Below are 24,575 nucleotides of genomic sequence, written 5' to 3'. Positions count from 1 at the left end.
TACATCCTGTATTATGCTCCAGAGCTGCACTCGGTATTCTGCTGGTGGAGTCACTGTGCACATACATTACTTATCCTGTACCGGTCCTGAGTTACATCCTGTTATACTCCAGAGCTGCACTCGCTATTCTGCTGGTGCACATACATTACTTATATTTTACTGATCCTGATTTATACTGTGTTATATTCAGGGCTGGCAGAACTTTTACCACACAGTTTTATTAATCACTTTTTTACATTTTCTTTGTGAATCATCTCTTAGTCTATCACCAAATCTACAGGATAATTGAGCAAGTGTCTAAAACATTATGTGTTAAATCTAATGTTATGCCAGCAGTTCTGCTATTGTCTACTTTGCCTATTGTTCTGAAGTCTGACTTTTCTATTCTGCATGGCAACTCTTGTAACACTCAGCAATCAGATGTGGCAGAACAGAGGGATATCAGCGAGCTGCACTTTACTATGACCCGCCCCAGGGATATGTCAGAGTATCCCCTTTACCATGCCGCATTTACTTAACACAACTCATTATCAAATAGTAATTTCCTTCTGCAGAAGTCAAATGAAGAAAACAGAAATCATAATCTTGCAAAAAAAATATTTAAAAAGTAATATAAACCCCAGCTGGTTCACATCATTCCAGCTTGGCAGCAAAGGAGATGCAATGGCCATTATGTAAACAAAGCGTGGACTCAGAGGGGTTAAAATATTTCGCAGAGGACTCCGGATCTCTCCCTCATGAATAATACATCCCACATCATGAGAGATTTGTAGTATTATACACAGGCGCCCTCCTCTCCTCTGAGAGCGCATAGCAATAAAGAAAAAAAAATAATGACGTGGAGCAGACACTACACAAAGCAACGATTTCACCGAAAACAATGTCACTGCAGACAAAGTGAGAAGTTAGCAGAGTGCCGCCACCCACACTTAACAAGAAAACTTTATACGGATAAGATGGCGGCACTCTCCATAGATGAAATATGACATACAAATGAGGCGGACACCGTCAGTCACAGACACCAATACTCTGCTAGCTGCAATACCTTGGGTACTTTCACACTTGCGGCAGAGGAATCCGGCAGGCATGCAAACTCATGGCATTTGTCAGACGGATCCGAATGAGGATCTGTCTGACAAATGCATTGAGATGCCGGATCCGTCTCTCCAGAAAAACGGAGCCGGTATAAAAAAAATGACGGATCCGGCATTAATACACTTCAATGTAAATTAATGCCGGCAAGTGTTCAGTCTTTTTGGACGGAGATAAAACCGCAGCATGCTGCGGTATTTTCTCCATCCTGAAAAGGCAAAAAGACTGAACTGAAGACCTCCTGATGTATCCGGATTACTCTCCATTCAGAATGCCTTAGGATAAAGCCTCATGCACACGGCCGTTGTTTTGGTCCACATCCGAGCCGAAGTTTTGGCGGCTCGGATGCAAACCCATTCACTTCAATGGGGCGCAAAAGATGCGGACAGCACTCCGTGTGCTGTCATCCGTTCCATGGCCCAGTAAAAAAAATATAACATGTCCTATTCTTGTCCGCGCTTTGCAGACAAGAATAGGCAGTTATATTAAAGGCTGTCCATGCCGTTCCGCATATTGCACAACGGTCATGTGCATGTAGCCTAAAACTGATCAGTTTTTTTCCAGTGTTGAGCCCCTAGGACGGAACTCTATGACGGAAAAGAATAACGCTAGTGTGAAAGTACCCTTAGAACTGTGTTTTGTGTCAATCCTCTGTAATACTTCCTGGAAATCAGGGGCGGAGTGGTCCTAGACCCCACAGGGAAATTTGCAGGAGGGACAATGCACTGGGTGCCACCCGAGCACTCTTTACATCTGTAATTAATACTAGGAGCATCAGGTACTTGATGAGGAATACTGCGGCAGGGGCAGCAGTATTTTGTGCTGCACTATGGTATTTGGTTCTGCTAAGGCAGTATTTTATGCTGCGCTGTGGCATTTGGTTCTACTGGGACAGTATTTTTTACCGCACTGTGGTATTTGGTACTGCTGGAGCAGTATTTTATGCTGCACTGTGGTATTTGGTTTTGCTGAGGCAGTATTTTATGCTGCAGTGCGGTATTTGATACTGCTGGAGCAGTATTTTATGCTGCACTGTGGTATTTGGTTCTGTTGGAGCAGTATTTTATGCTGCGCTGTGGCATTTGGTTCTACTGGGACAGTATTTTTTACCGCACTGTGGTATTTGGTACTGCTGGAGCAGTATTTTATGCTGCACTGTGGTATTTGGTTTTGCTGAGGCAGTATTTTATGCTGCAGTGCGGTATTTGATACTGCTGGAGCAGTATTTTATGCTGCACTGTGGTATTTGGTTCTGTTGGAGCAGAATTTTATGCTGCAATGTGGTATTTGGTTTTGCTGAGGCAGTATTTTATGCTGCAGTGTGGTATTTGGCTCTGCTGGGGCAGTATTTTATGCTGAACTGTGGTATCTGTTTCTGCTAAGGCAGTATTTTATGCTGTGCTGTGGTATTTGGTTCTGCTGGGGCAGTATTTTTTACAGCACTGTGGTATTTGGTACTGCTGGAGCAGTATTTTATGCTGCACTGTGGTATTTGGTTTTGCTGAGGCAGTATTTTATGCTGCAGTGCGGTATTTGATACTGCTGGAGCAGTATTTTATGCTGCACTGTGGTATTTGGTTCTGTTGGAGCAGTATTTTATGCTGCAATGTGGTATTTGGTTTTGCTGAGGCAGTATTTTATGCTGCAGTGTGGTATTTGGCTCTGCTGGGGCAGTATTTTATGCTGCACTGTGGTATCTGTTTCTGCTAAGGCAGTATTTTATGCTGTGCTGTGGTATTTGGTTCTGCTGGGGCAGTATTTTTTTACAGCACTGTGGTATTTGGTACTGCTGGAGCAGTATTTTAGGCTACACTGTGGTATTTGGTTCTGTTAGAGCAGTATTTTATGCTGCACTGTGGTACTTGGTTCTGCCAGGGCAGTATTATTTTTACTGCACTGTGGTTTTTGGTTCTGCTGGAGCAGTATTAAATGCTGCACTATGGTATTTTGCTCTGGTGATGCAGCATTTAGTGCTGCACTCTGGTATTTGGTTGTGTTGAGGCAGTATTTGGTTCTGTGCTGTGATATTTGGTTCTGCTGGGGCAGTATTTTCTACAGCACTTAGATTTTTGGTGCTGCTGGGGCAGTATTTTGTGCTGCACTGTGGTATTTGGTTCTGCTGGGATGGTATTTTGTGTTGCACTACAGTATTGCTGGCCCCACCCACATGTGTTGGCCCCGCCCTGCTGTGTTGCCCTGCCTTCTGTCAGTTTGGACCCACCTAAAACATGAGGTTTTTGTTCCAGGGCCACGTTAAGGTCTCAATTTGCCCCTGCTGGAAATTTATAAATAACTTGACAAGTGGGTGTTACTATTCCCCTTGTCAAAGAGGCATGTCCTTATGCCTGCAGTATCCAATCAGTGCTGATAATATAGGGGACTGCGTAGGGGACACATCCCCTTTTGACAACAGGGATGCCCATTTATGTGTGGATTTCAAGGAGGTATAATAGAGGAACAACAACACAAGTTCTAAGAAAAACTGCTCCCGAATTGTTATTTCATGAGAAGACTTGTCAGGAGAGCTGACATTTCCTCTTTAATGAAGGCTAACCTAAGCATTTACGGTTCCAGAAATTAGGCTGAGAGGACTTGTCATGCATATATGAGTGTGTTTTCTTTTGTAGCTCTGTCTCTGTTCCTGTTGTACAAGATGAGGCATTTCAGTTTGACATTTTCCCACCTGATACAACCTGCGAGGAGTTGACGGTTGTCATGGAGAGGCTGCTTTGCTGAAGGGCGGAGGACGGCACTACGATTCCTTGTGGGTTGGTGGAGAGGCCAGACAATGAGCTGGGGGAGTTCTGTAACAGATCCTGAAAAGACAAACAGCACCACAAATCAAACCACTGTACTAACTCTAGACATCTACCAGTCATGCTTCCATTGACTTTACCAACGTTTGAGGATGTTTCCAACAGGAAAACCCTTGTTACCATTGGTAGGCCAGTGCTGATACCAAGAGACCACCATTTTCCAGTCAGCTTTTGGGTGGTTATTGTATGAGCACCCTTACAAAAGGGTTTACATTCGATTTCCTCAGATCAAAGGTTCTCAGTGACGTTGTGCTCACATTATATTACTTTACGTACATGAAATACCAATATGCTGTGCCGAAACTGAACACATGTCCATCCAAGTGGCTAAGTAGATCTGCTGCTTCCCCAGAAACTAGATGACTTCAGAAAGAATGTATTTGTTCAGAAACATCTTATTCACACACAGCGAGCAGGGAAGGGAGGGGGCCGCAGAAAAACTGGCACCTTCTCTACTTCAGGTCTTTGGCCAGAGTGTAGGTCTCCAGGTCACCAAATTCTATCAGTCACCACCATCTGTTCCACCACAGATGATGATTCCTTGTGGGTAATTACATTTCTTAACTCTTAGAGCACTTGGAAAAAGGCAATCACAGACTGTACATTTATGTGGAGGTTAAAAATGTAAGGGGACAGAAAGCATTCTGTAGGCAACTCCTTAAAGGGAGTCTGTCACCTCCATATGGCCATATACAGTGCTTACATGGCTCTGTAGCACACCTATACAGGATTGTAACGGTACCTTTGTTCTTTTCTTTAGACTTCCACAAGCAGGAAAAACAAAGTTTAATTAATATGCAAATGAGCACTCGCAAGTGCCCAGGGGCGGCGTTCGGTGTGTAGGTGCCCAGGCTGCTCTGCCTTCTTTCCCCTTTACTCCTCCCCAGTCTCTGCCTTTGCCCTATCAATGAGGCAAGAGACTTGGAGGGCGGGCAAAGGCAGAGACTGGGGAGGAGTAAAGTAAGAAGAAGGCAGAGCAGCCTGGGCTCCTACACACTGAACGCCGCCCCTGGGCACTTGCGAGTGCTCATTTGCATATTAATTAAACTTGTTTTTCCTGCTGGTGAAAGTCTAAAGAAAAGAACAAAGGTACCGTTACAATCCTGTGTAGATGTGCTACAGAGCCATGTAAGCAATGTATATGGCCATGTGCCGGGCACCTCAATGGTAATATACTTACCCCACTTCCGTCGCCGCTCCTGAGGAGGGTCCCGGCACATGTGTTTTTTTTTGGGAGAAATTGGATAACCCCTTTAATTTTACTTTTATATTAGTACTGATGGACCCCAATCTGAAAACTCATGGAGAAGATCTGACAGAAACTGATTGTAATCCAGTTTTCTACTGCATTCTGGGACAGGAACCTACTGTTAGACACCTACCATTGTCAGCCATATTAGCTCTCATAAGGTCAAATTCCTTTGTTAACAAGTAACTTTTTCTTAATGGGGTTATCCCATGAGTAATGTAAACAATGAAAACCAGACAATATATAGTACATGACAATCTATTTCTAACAAAGCTAGAACCAGCCTGTACCTCACATGGGTCCAGAGCTCTCCCCATTTATTGCTACAATAACTCCGCTAGATTTATTTCAAGCTGGCAGCTCAGAGGGCATGCACTTTCTTATGGGGCATCTCATCCGCTTCCCTCCTAGACATACTCCAAAATAACAGCAAGCGGCACATGTATTGCTCCATGGTAAATTTTTGGCCTACAAAAATTTTGGATGCTGTGGTGGTGCTTCCACTATATAGACCATAGGACCCAGCTTACAGTGCCAATTAAAGGACACCGAATTCAGAGTCACAGGCTCCACTATATAATGCCATTCACAGGTCCACTATACAGTGACAGCCACAGGACCCCCATAAGAGTGACAGGTACAGGCCTAGAACTTTTTTTGCTGTTGATGTGGATTCTGTGCCAATATTCCAGTGGCCTCATGGTGTCTGCTTCCCATTGTTTTCAGTGGGAGTCTGTGCAGCTGTTCACAGCTGGTAGTTTAAAGGGCTTATGCAGGAATGGGGTCTTTTTTACACCCCCCCTCCCCGCCCCCGACTTGCCCAGTATTGTAAAGGAAAGATTACCTGCTTCCTGGCACAGGTTCCCCGCCCCTTCTCTTTAGGCCTGCAATGCTCCGTTGGGCTCCCTTGATGTCAAAATCCAATTCGACATCGCTGCAGCCAATCACTGACATGGTCAGTCAGTGATTGTCCAGTGAGTGGCAATCTTAAACCGGATGTTGACATCGAGAAAGCCCAGTGGGGCATTGCAGGCCTAGAGGAGAAGCAATGGGGAGTCAGTGCTGGGAAGCAGGTAGGCAATCTTTCCTTTACAGGCCTGGCCAAGTGTGTGTGTGTGTGTGTATGGGGGGGGGGGGAGGTGAGGGCATTTGCCAAAAAAGACCCCATTTCTGCACAAGCCCTAAGTTTAAACCACCAGCTGTGAACAGCTGCGCAGACTCCCATTGAAAACAATGAGAGGCAGGCACCATGCAGTCACTGGAATTTTGGCACAGAATCCACACCAACATTTTGGCAGTAAGATCCGCAGTGTGAACACACCCCAGAAGCTCTGGGCCTGTGCCCGTCACTCTTATTGGGGTCCTGTCACTGTATAGTGGACCAGTGAATAGCACTATATAGTGGGTCCTGTGACTCTGATTTCGGGGTCCTATAATTGGCACTGTAAGCCGGGTCCTATGGACTCTATAGTGGAAGCACCACCACAGCATCCAAAATTTTTGTAGGCAAAAAATTTACCATTTTTTTATATGTATAAGGAGGGAAGCGGATGAGATGTAGATCACAAGGAAAACTCCTCATTTCATTCCTGCTGCCGCCAATGACATTTTATTTTAAGACGAGCCCAATTAATGATTTTTATCACAGATCCAACTCGTTGAGATCCAAGTTCAATTGGATCATTGTAGAGACGGACAGCAACTGATTATTGCCATTGCTCCACATATCTCTTTTCTGCTGTCATCTGAGGTGTTTGTGAAAAGTTAAATCCTCATTATGTTTCCTGACCAATGCATTCTAATTAGATCAACAGTTAAAAAAAATATATTCACAACAGCCACAGGACAGCTTTACATCTCATTAACTTCTCACTTCCTATTTTCAGCAAAATTACTGATAAAAATGTGCATCTCCATTTTCCTGAGCTCGCAGTCTCATCGCCTCATATCTAACATCTCTCTTGTCGCCCTGGATGCAAGTTGTTGCTATGACAACCCGCAATAATAGAAGCTAATAAATTACAAACGAGATGCTCGTTGAGCAATTATTGTCGTCCTTTATGCAAGTTTCTTGCTAATTTCGCTCATAAGGGAAACTGCAATAAGCAAGGAAGGGATAAGAAGTCTATTTCCAGAGGATATTAGCAAACAAGGAACAAAAAAAACAAAACAACAAAAAAAACACTTTCTCTCTACTTTTAAAATCAGTGATTAAGTGACTTTGTTATTCCAGGATGGCTAAATTAGGTTTTTTATGCCATTATTTATTTGGATATTTTAAGGCCTTCCCGAAAGAAAAGTAAAAATTGAAAGAAATTTGTGTTCTGAATAAATTCATCTTTTTCATGTAGAGCACATCAAATATTCTAGATATTATCGACTCCCCCACCTCGTTCTGCTGCCAGCACATGCAATATTTAAATATTCTCTCCAGCTCATAAAATACATAAAACAAAAGCTGTTGGAAGTGTGACAGCTGGATCAAGAGCTGGGAATGATGGGGCTGGGAGCGCCGCGTGGAGGCATCACACAATGGTCAGCGCCGCGGAAAAGACTGCAGAAATGCATATGAAAGTAAAGCTGCATCTCAGGTCTCATAGTAGAAAATCTGTAAATGAAACAAAATCTTTGCTTCTATGTGAATGCTATGTGCAGCAGTTATCTAATGTGCCCTTATCAGAAATGTCAAATTCCCTGCAGCGGATTGGATCAGAGCTGTCAACAAAAGACACGGAGAGAAGCCTGTGTTCTGGTGACGGCACAGGGAAGAGCAGCTGGCAGAAATAAGATCTAGCTGAACCGCTCCTATTCATAGGAAATGCAACTAACATACTGCAGAACTCAATAATAAAACTGTATACAATCAGCTCCCCCTAGTGGTGCTGCAGAGAGCCTGAATTTTATACTTTAAAGAGGACGTATCAGCATCAATTCTATTAAACCCATTTATTTCAGAGTTGATCCTGCTGATTAAAACAATACCTGTATGAGGAAAATCTGATTAGCGGTTCTGGAGATATCTGATGACATCATCCTCATCCAGGTGGAGGGTGACATGATTGTGTGTGAATGTGCAGTAACAATCTTGGCAGCAGAGAAAAGGCAATGGTAAAATATTTCCAGAATGGCTAATCAGCTTCATACAGCTATCATTTTAATCAGCAGTATCAACCCAACCAGGTTATATGTCTGGTTTAATAGAATTGATCCTTATGACAGATCCTCCTTAACTCTGTTGGGGGAATTTAGTTTTCAATTAACACCAGTTTTGTTGCAATTTTATGGAAAATGTTCACCTTTTCTTATCACTTTTGAAAAGTTGTAAGAATAGTGGGTGGGGTCCCGTGGAATGGGAGTGGCCAACAACAGTTTGACAAATGCATTACATTAACCCTGGGTTCACACCTGAGCGTTCGCGATGGAGCGCTCTGTATGCGCGATTGTACGAGCGTTTACAATCGCGCATACAGAGACAAGCGAACGCCCATTGTCGCGCGTTCCCGAAAGTCTATGTACGGGAACGCGCGAAAAAAAAGGCCCAAAGAAGCTCAAGAACTTTTTTGAACGTCGGGCGTTTTACAGAGCGATCGTACGCACTGTAAAACGCCCAGATGAGAACCATTCCCATAGGGAAGCATTGGTTTCTCCTTGTTGAGCGTTTTACAGCGCGTAGGAACGCGCTGTAAAACGCTCAGGTGTGAACTTAGGGTTAAAGCCAGATAATGGCATAAAAAGTAGCACAAATCTACGCTTGCTAATAGCAAGCATAGATCCCATTCTTCTGGCTTTCAGGCAGCTCAAGATGTACCAAATGTATTATTATTTATTTTAATTTTGGCACATCATTCCAAGGATCTTTTTTATTAGATTACCGTATGAAACACCAGCGCTACTAAATCAGCCCCTGATCTCAATCTCAAAAACTAAGCTCATAAGCCCCATGCCTGAGAATGCCTCTTCTGACAACACCCATTTATGGGTGTTTGTGTTAGCCCCACCCATTTTTGGCCTAAGAAAGCCCAAATTTGCCAGGACTGTCTCTGAAAATCAGGGACAGTCCTGTCAAATTTAGGACAGTTGGCAATATGGATTTACCCCAAAATTGAATTTCCTTGATGCTTTTCTCCTTTCTGTGCCACACCTCCAGCATTGCCCCTAACAACATACAGCTAGTTTATAGCTCCTCCCACCCAGGTTATAAAATAGGAACCCCCTATCACTGCTCCGCCCATGGACATAACATTACAAGAAATAAGAAAGAGCTGCATGGACATGGTCATATGACCAAAGCCCAGAACAGAAGACAGGAGCAATACAGGTAAAAGAAATACATTATGCAATTACACCTACCTTCATAAATTAATATATATTAAAGGAGGTTGATGCAAATCGGGAAAAACTCTTTTAAGGGTTTGAGTCCAGAGGGATAACAAATATCATATTTTTCAAACTATAAAATGTACTTTTTTCCTCCCAAAAGTGGGGGAAAGTGACAGTGTGTCTTATAGTCCAAATGCTAATGATCACTTCCATTATGGAAGGGGTCATCAGCATGCGGGAGGCACAGGAGGTTAGGACAGCGCTGCGCTGGATGTACACACCCTCCATGGTCTCCTTCGGGCTCTGATCTGCACTGTGTCATGACTGCGCCATTCGTTAGGATGTAGTGCACGCACTATGATCTGATGCTGTGTGCTGTCAGGTCACAGTACAAAGCAAGACACAGAAGAAGTGATGCACAGAGCAGTGAGTCCTGAATGTGCAGCGCTGTAAGGAGCAAGCGAGTTAAGTTTATTTTATTTTATTTTTTTGTAACGTCTGATGGGGGTCTGATCTGAGGCTGATGGGGTCTGGGGGGGTCTGATCTGAATCTGATGGGAGCCCGGGGGGCTGATGGGGTCTGATCTGAGGCTGATGGCTGGGGGTTCTGATCTGAGGCTGATGGAGGCTGGGTGGTCTGATCTGAGGCTGATGGATCTTGTGGCTCTGATTTGGTGTCTGATCTGAGTTCTGATGAGGATTGGGGGTCTGATGAGGATTAGGGGTCTGATGAAGAATGGGGATCTAATTTGGGGGTCTGATGGAAAATATTTTTTTTCCGCCTCCAAATCTTAGGTGCGTCTTATAGTCCAGTGCATGTTATAGTCGAAAAATACATTATATGAATTATAAAGGTAGAAATGGATCCAAAAGGTATTTTTATTTTTCAGAATCCATTCCTTTTCTGTATGAAAATTTCCATGAAAAACGGCAAGGAAAATAACAGCATGTGAATAGCAGCCCATGATGCTATCAACCCCAACGATGCTTGGTATCGGGAAAGCAATGACGTAAAAAAAAAAATCAAAGCTGGAAAAAAAATGTAGTTGCTTTAGTTGCCCCTATGCCAAGCCCCATAGGACTGTGGTTAGGTATGTGTATATTTTTACCGTATATACCATGTTTATGTAGGAATGCCACAGACAGAAATATTGGTCACTGGCAGCAGATAAAAGACACTATAAACAGAACACGTTTTCTGACCTGTGTGTGAATGCTGTTGGATGGCTGGTTAGGGGAATAGGGTCCGCCCAAGTCGTTCCTGAGCAGATTATCACTGTGCATTTTCGTCTTCAGGCAGGTGATATACCGGTTGCAAAAATCCTTGCACAATTCATTTACTTTCTCCAATTCCAGCAGATGGATTCTCAGGACCTGGATCGCCTTCACCATCTGAAAAGGTCAAATGACAACATGACACACATTGCTACCTTTAATGTGAACGGTTCTGTACAATGCTGCTGCTTCCGAGATTGCAGAACTAGAATAATACCGCAAAATTGCAGCATAGACCTTGCATAATGTTATATTAGGGAATTCTTAGTGAAGGAAAGAGTTTACAGAAATTCCATAATATAAACCTATTAGCTAAATCAATTTGGGTAATAGGGAAGATTCAGAATGGGAAAACGGACTTCCTCGCACCGTCTATCTACTGCATCATCAGCAGACTGGAGTCAGACCTGGATGGAGAGAGGATGACCATCAGGCTGTCTCCATTAATGCTGATTGTGCCAGGCGAGGAGAATGTGATTTCACCATGACTGTTCTCCTCTTGGGTATGTCCACCCGCTGTGTATACGCTGTGTAACAGTGCGGACACTGTAATGAATGGTCTTGCAGCGTTGCCAGCCGTCCAGAAATTTCTGGATACGGTAGTTCATATAAATAGCCAACGTTTTTCCTGTGTCTAAAAAATAGATGTTTCTGTGATTTTTTTGAGGCTGGTGGTGCTTGACTAGATTACTTTGGTGGTATTTATCATCATTTTACAGCTCACAGTAAATGCTGGTAATGAGTTATTATTAGTATATTTGAGCTATAGATATGTATGACTTATAACCTTTATTATTCATTATGATATTCCAATTTGTCCATAAAAAATGTTGTCTGTCTGTGATTTTGGAATAAGTTGTCCAGAAAAAAGAAAAATTTTGATTGGCAACCCTGCTCGCAAGTTGCACAAAAAGATCCAACACTGCTGGATGTTTTGGGATTCTGAAGAAGCAGTCCTGGCACCTAGCGAGTAATGCAGCGACCCTATTCAATTTAGTGGCTGCACTTCTACGTGGCGATCATTGGTCATGTGATGGCTGTTGTAACCAAAATTGCTGTGTAGCCCCTAGGGTTGGACGATATCAAAAATATTTAGACTATAACGATATTAAAAAATTTATCGCGATAACAATATATATCGCGATAAATACCCGTTTTAAAGAAAAAAACACAAGGAGACGTTATACTGTATGGGGGGCCACAAGGAGACGTTATACTGTATGGGGACAGCCACAAGGAGACATTATACTGTATGGGGACAGCCACAAGGAGACATTATACTGTATGGGGGCAGCCACAAGGAGACGTTATACTGTATGGGGGCAGCCACAAGGAGACGCTATACTGTATGGGGGCAGTCACAAGGAGACGTTACACTGTATGGGGGCAGCCACAAGGAGACGTTTTACTGTATGGGGGCAGCCACAAGGAGACGTTATACTGTATGGGGGCAGCCACAAGGAGACGTTTTACTGTATGGGGGCAGCCACAAGGAGACGTTACACTGTATGGGGGCAGCCACAAGGAGACGTTTTACTGTATGGGGGCAGCCACAAGGAGACGTTACACTGTATGGGGGCAGCCACAAGGAGACGTTACACTGTATGGGGGCAGCCACAAGGAGACGTTATACTGTATGGGGGCAGCCACAAGGAGACGTTACACTGTATGGGGGCAGCCACAAGGAGACGTTACACTGTATGGGGGCAGCCACAAGGAGACGTTACACTGTATGGGGGCAGCCACAAGGAGACGTTACACTATATGGGGCAGCCACAAGGAGTCGTTACACTGTATGGGGCAGCCACAAGGAGACGTTACACTGTATGGGGCAGCCACAAGGAGACGTTACACTGTATGGGGCAGCCACAAGGAGACGTTACACTGTATGGGGGCAGCCACAAGGAGACATTACACTGTATGGGGCAGCCACAAGGAGACGTTACACTGTATGGGGCAGCCACAAGGAGATATACTGTATGGGGGGCCACAAGGAGACGTTATACTGTATGGGGGGCCACAAGGAGACGTTATACTGTATGGGGGGCCACAAGGAGACGTTATACTGTATGGGGGCCACAGAGAGCGCAGCCGCAAGGAGACATTACATACAGTTATATGGGGGCAGCTGCGCCTGCAGCAGCCACAAAAGGAGACATTACTTAGAGTATGGGGCTGGGGGGCAGCAGCTGCCCCCGCATGTCTTATGGCCACCTGTGTGACTGTGACTTGTCACCTGCCTGCCCACCATAATTCCTTCTTGTTGGTCAACCGTCATGCTCATCATGTCATGGGGGAGCCGGAGGTACTGGAAGGAGTCGAGGGACTCATGATGGCATGGCTCACTGCGGAGCATGCAGCTAGTGGCACTGGCAGGCGCAGGCACAATTGGACTGAGTGGGCCTGGGCCAAGACATATAACTGGGGTAATAGGCAGAAGTGGAGTGAAATTACACCTTTTAATAGCTGCCCGTCCGGCAGCTGTGATATAGGGTCGACTCTCTTCTCTCCGCAGGGGGTGGGGGTCGGTTGGGGTCGGACGGAGTGTGGGTTCTTCTTCTCTGACTGACTTTCCCGCACTTGCTGCTCGTATGTACTGCGCTGCGGCTGCTCTAGTCTCAGCCTGGGGGCGTCACCTGATTCCGACGTTAGATGTCGGTCGGTGTCGGAGACAGCGCTGGTAGATATAGATAATGATGGGGGAGGGCAGCGGCGCCGCGGACTCTGTTTTTAAAGCCATGACGTCACGAAATATACCGTGGTATTAGGAAACGGCGATATCGCCATATCGCAGTTTTTTTTATACCGCGGTATATCGAGAAAACAGTATATCGCCCAACCCTAGTAGCCCCAAGCTTAAACAAATCTCATCTACACACTGTGTAAAAAACATCTATGCATATAAGATCTAGCTGATTTTAAATTTGCAGCAATTTCTGAAATGCCAAGAGTAGAATCCACAGCATGTCTGCCGCAAAAGCCAGGCTTAAACGGAATGTAAGGTTACATTCATACAACAGTATTTTGGGTCTGCGTCTGATCCGCCTTTTTTGCAGATTGCACGCAGACCCAATCATCTGTATGATGTCTATGCCACAATTTTCTCACTCCCATCACTGGAAATATTCTATAAATCTGCAGAACAGACACATGGATCCGTGTGCTGTCCTTCTTTTTTTTCGGACCCATAAGAAGGAATGGGTCCAGGTGCGATCCCCAAAAAACACATATCGGACGTGGACCAAAACTACGGTCATGTGCATGAGGCCTAACGCTGAGTTTACCAGTTGTACCTGGCCTGTTCTTTTAGGTCGAGAGCTAGACACAACTGATATATGTGTACTGCACTTCAGTGCACAGGACCGGTGTCTTTAGATTAACAGTGCAGACAGAAAAACATTTATCATGTAGATACAGTTATTACAAGGCACTTGCTATTGTATTGTGATTGTCCATATTGCCTCCTTTGCTGGCTGGAATCATTTTCCCATCACATTATGCACTGCTCGTTTCCATGGTTAGGACCACCAGTGGTGGTCGCGCTTGCACACTATAGGGAAAAGCACCGGCCTATTTGGTGGCTGGGACATAGGCTGGTGCTTTTACCTATAGTGTGCAAGCACGACCACCACTGATGAATTGCATGGTGGTCCTAACCATGGAAACGAGCAGTGCATAATGTGATGGAAAAATGATTCCAGCCAGCAAAGGAGGCAATATGGACAATCACAATACATTAGTAAGTGCCAGTGGCGTAAGTACCATAGCGGCAGACCATGTGACTGCTATGGGGCCCAGGCCCAGGGGCCCAGTCTCCTCTTCTACTGGGGGTGAAAACTTGGTCAGAACTCTACCTTCTAACGCTGCGTTCACACCTGAGCGTATGGGATGGAGCGCTCTGTATGCGCGATTGTATGCACGTTTACAATCGTGGCTCCGGAACAAGCGAACGCCCATTGTCGCGCGTTCCCGGAAGTCTATGTACGGGAGCGCGCGACAAGACGCCCCAAAGAAGCTCCTGTTCTTCTTGGGGCGTCGGGCGTTTTACAGCGCGATCGTACGCGCTGTAAAACTATTAGGTGAGAACCATTCCCATAGGGAATTATTGGTTCTTGCCTGTTGAGCGTTTTACAGCGTGTAGGAACACGCTGTAAAACGCTTAGGTGTGAACCCAGCCTAAAGGAACAACTTTTAGCAAATGAAGCAGTGGGAAAATGGCCCGAGGGTCCTTGAAAAGGGTTTAGGCAGAAACCCTTCTGTCCTGTGTGGGAGGCCTGGGGCCCTTACTTCTCTATGTATGCCACTGGTAAGTGACTTGTATTAACTTTATCTACATGATAAATGCCATTTGCTGAGGTGAAGACAACCCCTTTAAGTCTTCACAGGATGAGCTGCAGACATGTGGTCACAAGGACTTCCCTAATAATCATTTTAAACGTCACTTTGACCCTCAAAGAACAGCTTTAAAGACCCCCCTATGAGCGGTCCGGGAGGTCACCTGTCCACAGATTAATGAGCGGTGTACAGTGGCGAGTTTGTTTGGTGCTGCAGATTGAAAGATCTTTAATGACTTATAAAAAGACAATAAAAAGGATGACTATGAGCAGGAACAGACAGGACCCCATAATTTATGTGTCTCTGCAATAAATATGGCAAATGAAGAAACAGCTTACATGCGAGATAATGTCAGTCAGCTGAACGCAAACCTGAGCCTGCGAGGGGGCATTCAGAAAGAGCGGTGCACAGTTTTCGCTTTAAAATCTGCAATATAACTACACCATCTGAATATATTGCAGCTTTGCAGGGGTTTGCAAATTTTTTTTTTTTTTTTTTACTGACAACTTTGCAATTTCTACCGGAACATGTTAGTTTTGCTGCAATAAAAAACCCTTACCATATAATTATTGGACTCGGTTTGCCATGCGGTGAGAACCTCATGCACCAAACAAACGTTTATGATTTCTGAGATTGCAGAATTTTTGGGGGGGGCGCTGTGTTTCCCTCTATGGATGTATCACTGTTCCTTTGTCATGGTATGTAGGCGAATAACCCTGATGATAGAAAAGCTTATTTCTATGTACAGTGTAAAATCAGAGGAGATGGAGATCTATCTCTATGACACAGCCCCACAGAATGACATAAATCTCTCAATTAGCTCAGATCATTTGTTCAGCTCTCATTTATGTCGCTGCCTGGCCAAGCAGTATATCTGTCCCCCTGAAGAGTTACAGGCCACCGAAAGACGTGCACAGGATTGTAAAAAACACAGATGCTGAATTAATTGACTGCGTGGCACTCTGCGGCTGATTGAGTTGATAATGGCAAGATCTGACCTTTTTCTATTTTCTAATTATGTGCATCTCGGCTGTGAGGAATACATGATTTCTCTTCTAATGATGGCTAATGTCGCTGGCCTTTTCATCATCTCTACGCCAGAACAATTTCTTAGGATTTACATTGCAGGAGAAGAGGTAGAACATAAGGTGGCAATATGAATTCAGCATACTGGGGGGCGAGAGCTGTTTCCGGTCAGTTAAAAACCAAAGCCGTAATACTGGGCATAAATGGTGAGAGGAAGGAAAGGTCAATGTGTGAGCTGCATAAGGTTTGAGCCTGAAGCTTTAGAGCCCTAGTGAACGACTACAAACTTTGAAAACTTTGCTGTTGCTCATTCAGATCGCACTCCTAGTTTGCGTCTTCTAAAGTTTTCTACAATACTTACAACTATGATGAGATTTACTTAGCAAACTGCGCCACAATTCTGGCTGAAAAACTGGCATACAAGCTGACTGATAGATTTATTATGTGGTTTAGATTCTTTTTGGGCTTTTGAGAAGCACCTCAAAAAGAAGGCATAGCTTACAGGAAACATAACATGCACCAGATTTATTAATGTCTTACGGGATTATTTCTACACAAGATATTAGTGTGAAGGAAAGACAACTAAGGCTACTTTCACACTAGCGTTTCTATTTTCCAGTATTGAGATCCGTCATAGGGTCTTGATACCGGAAAAAAACGCTTCAGTTTTGTCCCCATTTATTGTCAATGGGGACAAAACGTAACTGAATAGAATGGAATGCTCCAAACTGCATTCCATTCCGTTGTCGTACCGGAGAAGCATGCTGCGGGTTGCTTTCCGTCCTGGGATGGGGAGCAAAACACAATATAATAAATGGGAAATATTATATGCAGGATAGCCGTTTTTTTTTTGTAGTGGATTTTTTTTCACCCTTGAGGTGCATTTTTTTTATATCACAACATGCTCTGGGCCTGGTGTTTTTCCCTTTTTGCCTGGCATTTTTATGTTATAGACCTTCATTTTTTTACGGCTTCAAAAAAATGTACGTGCAATCAGTGTTGGCCTTTTTTAATGTTTTTTTTGCATGGCATTTTTTTTCCCAATGCTTCATTCCCATACAACTCTACAGAGCAAGTGACATTAAAAATGGAACATATCTTTCTCCCATGATTGTGCAATGATTACAAAAACCAGATAAAAAATTCACAAAATCCGCGAAAATGTTTTATGTACATGCAGTCTAGAGCATTGGCTTAGCTATACAGGAGGCAGAGCTTGCAGTTGCCCCTGAGGAACTTAAAGCGGTTTTCCAGGATAGTGTCCATTTTTAGCCAGGACCTAGAGTATGTGGTACCTGTTGAAAAATTGATACTCACCTAATCCCCACCGCTCTGTTCTGGCATCCTAGCTCTGTTCAGTGATTTTTCCATTTCCCCCCTCCCCCCAGTTTGTTCATTTCCTGCAGCACATGACCCAGAAGTGACGTGGCTGGCTAAGAATGGCAATAATCCTATAAAACCCCTTTTTGGGTGCTTACACACATGAGTTTGGCTCTGGTGTTTTTTTTACCTACATAAAAAGGCACAATAAGCACAAGTGTTTTTTATTTGGCATCTCTGATTTTTGCATTTATTTTTTTTTTTAACACAGTGGGTCTTACCACTAGCATTTTCTTCAAGGTGTTTTTCTCCTATGGAGGTGTTGGCAAATTGACAAAAAAAAGCCAAGAGCTACAGAATGCTGTGTTTTTTTAGAAGCAAGAAAGACAAAAAACGACACCTAATGAACAAAAATGCCAGGAGCAAAAAACACTCATACTGTGTTTCATATTTCCCATAGATGTTCTCCTGACAACTGGAGGTGGTGTTTTTACAGAAAGAAAAAAAAATAGAAAAAAGTGCCACTGAAAGTACAAAAGTGCAGAAAAACAACAGCAAAAACTGAGGTATGAAAACACCCTGAAAGATCACCGCTGAATAAAAAAAGCTCCAAAGAGTATAGGTTGTGGAGCCCTGGTTCAGATTTTACATTAGGGCCCAGGAGCCAAAAACGAGGCTTCTTTATTGCTCTGGTGGATACCCTGTGCCTCTTCACTACATCTCAAGCACAAATTACTGCTGCTCCTTATCAGGAGACGTCTTGGAGACAGAAGTTTCATCATAGTTCCTCAGACATTTGCAGGATCAGTGATTAAGGAAGCATGGCAGGTACTAAAACACAGTTGCCAGAGCATGTACACGAGCTCATTGAGATTTGTAATGTGGCCTGCCTTCTAAACTGGGAATTACTGTATGCTTTGCTAAAAGCCAGCAGTAAACATTTATCTAATAAATCACAAGCAGGCCGCGGACGGTAATGTGCTCTCCATCCAAACCATGTGGAAACACACAAGCGTAAGCCTCCAAGTGGAAGTGGTTTTGCATGGACAAAATGGGTCAATACTTAACCCCAATTTAATCTAATTAAATGATCCTGTGCTGTCTCTATCTACTGACTGAAGACATATTATGAAACATGTTAATACACTGTGGCAATGTACAACCTGGTCACAACCACTAGATATTTGTTAAGGCCCCTTTCAGACGAGCGAGTTCCACACTCCGGACTTGCAGTGTGAGCATGTGGCAGCTCCCGTCCTGACCTCCCAGCACTGCCGTGGTCGCATAGCTTTCTATTGATTTATGACGGTATGTAACCCTTACAGTTCTGGAATGTTATGAATAAAACTGACAGCATTAGCATCATAAATCAATATAATGCTATGCGACCAGTCAGTGTTGGGAGGACAGGATGGGAGCTGCCGCATACTCACTCTGCAAGTCTGGAGCGTGGAACTCGCTCATCTGAAAGGGGCCTAACATGTCCACCACTTTTAAAAGGATCTAATGTGTGAGGACAGCCTGACCTCAGCATAGCCAGTCTTTATAGCTATGGGGTCTGAGGGGAGCACAGCTCAAGCTAGACCACCTTATAGAGCTGGCATGTTGGTAGGACATTGCAAACTAGTGCCAGACTCTCCTGTTCTAGGATGGAGGGACAGGGTTATATGACCCAGTACCAAGAGGATGGGGGGATTTTAAAGGACAGCTGTCAGCAGATTTGTACCTGAGAGACTGTCTGACCCGTTCCATGTGCGCTTGGCAGCTGAAGGCATCTGTGTTGGTCCTACGTTCATATGTGCCCGCATTGCTGAGAAAAATGATGTTTTTATATATTTGCATATATTAAAATATAATTTTCCTCTGCCATGTAGGCACATATGAACATGGGACCAACACAGATGCCTTCAGCTGTAACAGGTCAGCCAGTTTCATAGGTACAAATCTGCTGACAGATGCCCTATAATTCTATGTGACCGTCTCTAGTCCGATTATAGCTGTGACCACCCCATATAAGTGAAATAAACCTATTATGTATGTACTCTTTGCACAAAGAGACAGAATTGTCATTTATAGTGGTGCTATGAATAAATGATGGGGGATGTAGTACTTCAATAAAAAAGGAGATATATGGAAGCTTATGTGCTGTTTTGTGTGTGTCCGTAAACCTAATAAATACAAAATATGAGGATCTCAGAGTAGTCGGGGGTCTGACATCTGGTTGGCACAGATTTCTTCCTTCCTGTCAACAAACAAACTTTCTTCCTCTCTGAGTTTTCATCCCCTTTCTCATTATTATTATCCCTCTGACAATAAATAGATTCCATGCCCTTTAAAATCCAATCCTCCTTAAAATGAACACAGCGAGGCTTATGAAGGGGAAGTCAGGACCATTAACATTTAGCCAAACAACAAATAAAAACTAGTGACCGCAGAATGGCTGTGACTTTTAAAGACAAAGAGCTCAATTAAAGACGTATTCATATGATATTCTTCCTGTTCATTAATAACGTCGTGCACAAAGAACAAAGCAACGTCCACGGAAGAATCACAGTAATCGATTAGAAGATCAATTTGCTCCATAATTCTTTTATGTTGCTCTGATTCTACCAGGGCCAAATTAAAATTATCCGGAACACCAAGGCCATACACTATTATATTATCAAAAGGGAACATAATCTTCATTGTTCCATTTTTGGTGGTTAGCTAAGAACCTTTATAAATCTAACAACGAAATATCTAACATCTCCCACCATCATTAAACTGATTGCACCATGCATAGCAGTGAACCCACAGTCAAGTGCAGGTATTTACCAGTCTAGCACCCAATAATATATATTTGATAAGGTTGAAAAAATACACAGGCCAATTCCACCCTATAAATCTTACTGTGGTGATCCAGAAGAAGGCAAAGACATCTATGAGGCCAAATATCCCATATTAGGAGAAAACGTTTTCTCGACTCCAAATCTGGCAATCAGAAAAAATCCCTGGATCATGCTCTCCAGACGTATAGTACCCATAATTTGTGATATTATCCATTTCAAGAAAGACCTCCAAGCCTTGCTTGAATTTGTTCAATGAATCTACTTACTGTAAATAAGGATGCATAATACGGTACCGATAAAAGTATGTATGACTGAGCAGGGTTGGACTGGCCCACCAGAGGATCTTCTTGTGGGCCCAACCTCTGATGCCATACCGGGCCCCAAAAGTCCAGGAGAAAAAAAAAATATTTGGAGCTGCCTTTGGAGCCAATGACTTGCCAATAGAGTCTATTTCTTTGATTCAGAATTTATTAGACTTAGATGATATGCGAGTTGGCCTCCAAGAATTTCAAGGAACCCCAGTCTAATACTACCTTAGAGAACAAATTGTTATATGTTCCATATGATGCCATATTACAGAGGTATACTCCCATAGGAACAATGATCTCAGAAACACCATACAGCAGCACATGGAGTGCCTACAGCTTCAGGAGCTGCCTCCAGACACATATTTTAGTCATTGATCTTTACCAGGTTGTCCAGCTCGGGATCTTCACTGAAGAATGGCTTATGCTCTTGTTCTTGCTGGTGGACAAAGTTTTCAATATCCACATCAAAACTGGCAGAAGTAATGCACTCAGACCCTTGTGTGGCCTGCTCACACTTCTCAAACAGCAACGTCAACAGCGGGAACAGCGGGTGTCTGAAAGAGAACCAGAAATATCATCTTTAGTACTAGGGACCAAGTGGAAGGAAACAATGGAGGAATACGGATATAAGCCCCAGCAGTCTACAGCAATGTATGGACAACAGCTGAGCTGCAGTGAACCTGATAATATACCACAACTTTTAGATAACCTACAAAAAATTATGTGGTGTCAAACGGCAGGAAGTGCTCAACCCCATATGCAGTCGCACATCTATACCCAGGGGAGCAGATCCTGCACTTGTGGCCCATTGCTAATGGCGATCCCCAGCAAAAATGCATACAGTGGAGGATGCCTGCAGCGGACCACAAGTACCACAAAAAGACATCCTACACAAGATAGAAAAATGTGTTGATGTAAATAGCTATATGAAATAAACATTAATAAGGCAGGTGCACTACTGTGGATGCAAACAAGTCTGACTAAACCCTCAAACTGGTGTTAAAATTGAGAGTTTAGCCAATATATCATTATATGAGGGACATATGTGAGCCCAAGCACCGCGCCAAGGTTTCTCAAGTAGCTCGGGACCTAACGCTAACCTACCTGTTCCGTATGGGCAATACCAGGAGCCAGTGGGCAAATTACAGGAGCGTAAGGTCCGAATCACAGCAAACTCCCAGTTACCTCCAGCATGCAGCCATGCTTACAATGGGAGGAGGGAGAAGGCTGTGAGTCTCACCCAAGACTGGCTGGTAAGGCCCAGGCCTCACAGGTGCACCTAAATGTTGCCTGTGGATGAAAATCAGGCACATTTAAATATGGAGTTTATATACCTCCAAACATATCTATATACAAACTACAAAAAATGGCATGGTGTTTCTTTCATCTATAGTAGTGCACCTTACTTATTAATGTTTATTTCATATATTAGATAACCCAATATTCATTATTAAAGGGAAAACGAATGGTGGATTCAGCACGTATAACTAATGATAACTCTTCACTTGAATCCGCCTCCGCTTTTATGTCTTTAAGTAATAAAAGCAGAAAACACATAACTAATGTGCTTATGTGAGCATTGATATTGTCAGGCAGCATCTATAATGTAAAATATGAAAACAACAAAATGCAGCGCTCCCATCCTTAATGGTGTTCAAGAGGCACATAGTACCAGCACTTCATTTCCTAAATGTCTGCAGATTCATGTATTATGACAGCAGAATCTGAAACTCTGATATTTTTGCTTACAGCTCCACCTATGGAAATCTTCTGTTCCTTATGGATTCTGGGGTCTAACTCATTCATTAATCCCCTTTGAAATACTTCTGAGTGATCTGAATCCCAGTATATTGCAAAGAATCCATGTACTGTCTGAGGCTATGTCCACATGAAACTAAAACATTTCAGATTTGCCACTGGAGATTTGCATACGTGCAGCATTTTGCAGTATCACCAAAGAGGATGAAATTTTAAACAAGTTCCTACAAAAATGTTTATTCTCTGACCGATTAGAAATATACATAATGTAATTTTTTGTAAAGGTAATCTTCTTACCAGTGACCGTATTTGTGAGTTATAACCTCCCTTCTGATCCTCAGCTGTGTCATTTGACCAAAACTCTGACTCTCCAAATAACACATCATCTTATGTGTGGACAGGAAGTCAGTTTCTCTATGTATTCCTATGGGAGCCTCGATGTCAGTCTCATAGGAATGGATAGAGAAGTAACTGACTTCCTGTCCTGGGTCAGTTGGAGATCAGAGAGTTGGTCACATGACACAGCTGAGGATTAGAAGGGAGGGGATAACTCACAAATACAGTTGCTGGTAAGAAGATTACCTTCACTACAATTTACATCATGTGCCTTTCTAATGGGCCCGAGAATATTTTTTTTTTGGGAGAGTGCTCCTTTAAGAAACATTATCCACACACTGCCAAATAAATCGGATCTTAAAGTGTAACTGTCATTCTTTTTTTTTTTTTTTTTTTGGAATGTGTAGGGGCAGTGATACTAACCATTTTTGTAATATACTTTAATTACTGAAATCATACCTTTCTATTAGAAAACTAGCTCTAAAGTGGCCCATTTTGAGCCTTAGCAACGCTCCTCTGTCTTCTGGTTACATAGCACAGTCAGTGTTAAGCAAGTCTCCATAGTTATGTAAATGTATATCACCTGTAAAAACTGCATTTTAGATGCAATTTTAACTGCACCTGAAAAACTACATGTGAACATCCCCATACCAGCAGTCACAACTAAAGTACCGCATCTAACACTGTTCTCTTACATCGACTGGTGGTCATTCACAGAGACCAGTGTTTTACTCCTGTTTCCTTCATTCGCTGCTGAAGGAAGTACCTAATTTATGACAATGCATGGGCTTTCCGGCCAGCAGTGCACCAGGAGTAAAAACTTCTGGTGTAGTTTGTGGCCAACATTTATGCCTGATTCTAGGCCCCCAAATGGCGAAGACAGAGTAGAAATGCCTGTGCGCCAAAATATTGTTGCACGGGTGTTAAAAAATTAGCAAAAAAAGGGTCTTGCAACTTTTTTTATACCACTGGCGTAAAAATTTTCTTAAATGACCCCCAGCACAATTAACCTCCCATTCTTTTGTGTAGTTTAAAGAGATCTAAATTTTTTGTGCTTTAATTAGTCAGGCATGGGATTCACCCAGTTCCCTCCAGTTCTTCAGATCCGATTGTTAAAATTACAACTGGATCGGAGAACCGCTTTACCGGCTGAGTCCCGATCTGGTGCTCTGGTGGCGTCAGGGGAACTGGAGATGTTACCTTCCATTAATTTGCGCACCACTGATAGTTTAGCTCCTTAGTTGGGTGGTATGTATGTGTAGTGTATATGTACGTGTACCATGTATATGGTGTATTTATGTGTATGTGTGTTGCATATATATGGTGTATGTATATGTAAACATGTGTCATGACGCCGCATGTCTGTCATTGAGTAGGGAACCTGTTGTTAAAAATTTGAATCCCACCCCTGTATCCAGTGCATTCAATGAACACGTCTAGTGTCCACCGATACGAGACACATCTTCCAAAAAACCAAAGGTCTGTGTGCAGAGTAGAAAAGCTGTAGGATTCCAAGAGTAAAATCCATCCCCGATCACTGTAGATATCATAAATGAGAAATATTTGTGACACCTCTTCCTATAGGGCGCTTGTTTCCTTGTAACAAATAGTAGATCAGCAGCACCAACATGTCTGCAAGTGCACCACTTACACCACTGTGACCAATTTTACAAATCTCATCAGGCACATTTACAGACTGTGCAATGCATTTTAAAATCTGGAACTAAAATTCCAGCAGCTAGGTGAAATACCTGAGAACCTGGTATAAGCAAGGCACCAAGCGGCAATGAAAAGGTTAAGACATTTGCACAGTCTAATTTGCAGGCTCTAATGCTGCATCATATTATAGAGTAATCTGCACTGATCCCAGTTTAATGCAAGGCTCTGGGTCCTGAACAGAGAATATAAAGCA

The 24,575-nt window shown here is 43.3% G+C and overlaps 1 protein-coding gene across 6 annotated transcripts in view; it reads right to left on the bottom strand.

Annotated features, from left to right (window-relative positions):
* PKNOX2 (PBX/knotted 1 homeobox 2) overlaps positions 1-24,575 on the bottom strand; it is a 293,301-nt gene that overhangs the window by 35,278 nt on the left and 233,448 nt on the right. For all 6 annotated transcript variants that reach the window (XM_044281991.1, XM_044281995.1, XM_044281996.1 and 3 more), the window contains 3 exons: positions 20,952-21,123; positions 10,681-10,869; positions 3,776-3,908 (listed from right to left, as the gene is read on the bottom strand). In XM_044281991.1, coding sequence (XP_044137926.1) covers positions 3,776-3,908; positions 10,681-10,869; positions 20,952-21,123 — 494 coding nt within the window. The remainder of the gene's footprint in view (positions 1-3,775; positions 3,909-10,680; positions 10,870-20,951; positions 21,124-24,575) is intronic.

The sequence above is a fragment of the Bufo gargarizans genome, chromosome 2, assembly GCF_014858855.1.
Source record: "Bufo gargarizans isolate SCDJY-AF-19 chromosome 2, ASM1485885v1, whole genome shotgun sequence".
Lineage (NCBI taxonomy): Eukaryota > Metazoa > Chordata > Amphibia > Anura > Bufonidae > Bufo > Bufo gargarizans.
This window is presented reverse-complemented; position numbering and strand designations above follow the sequence as displayed.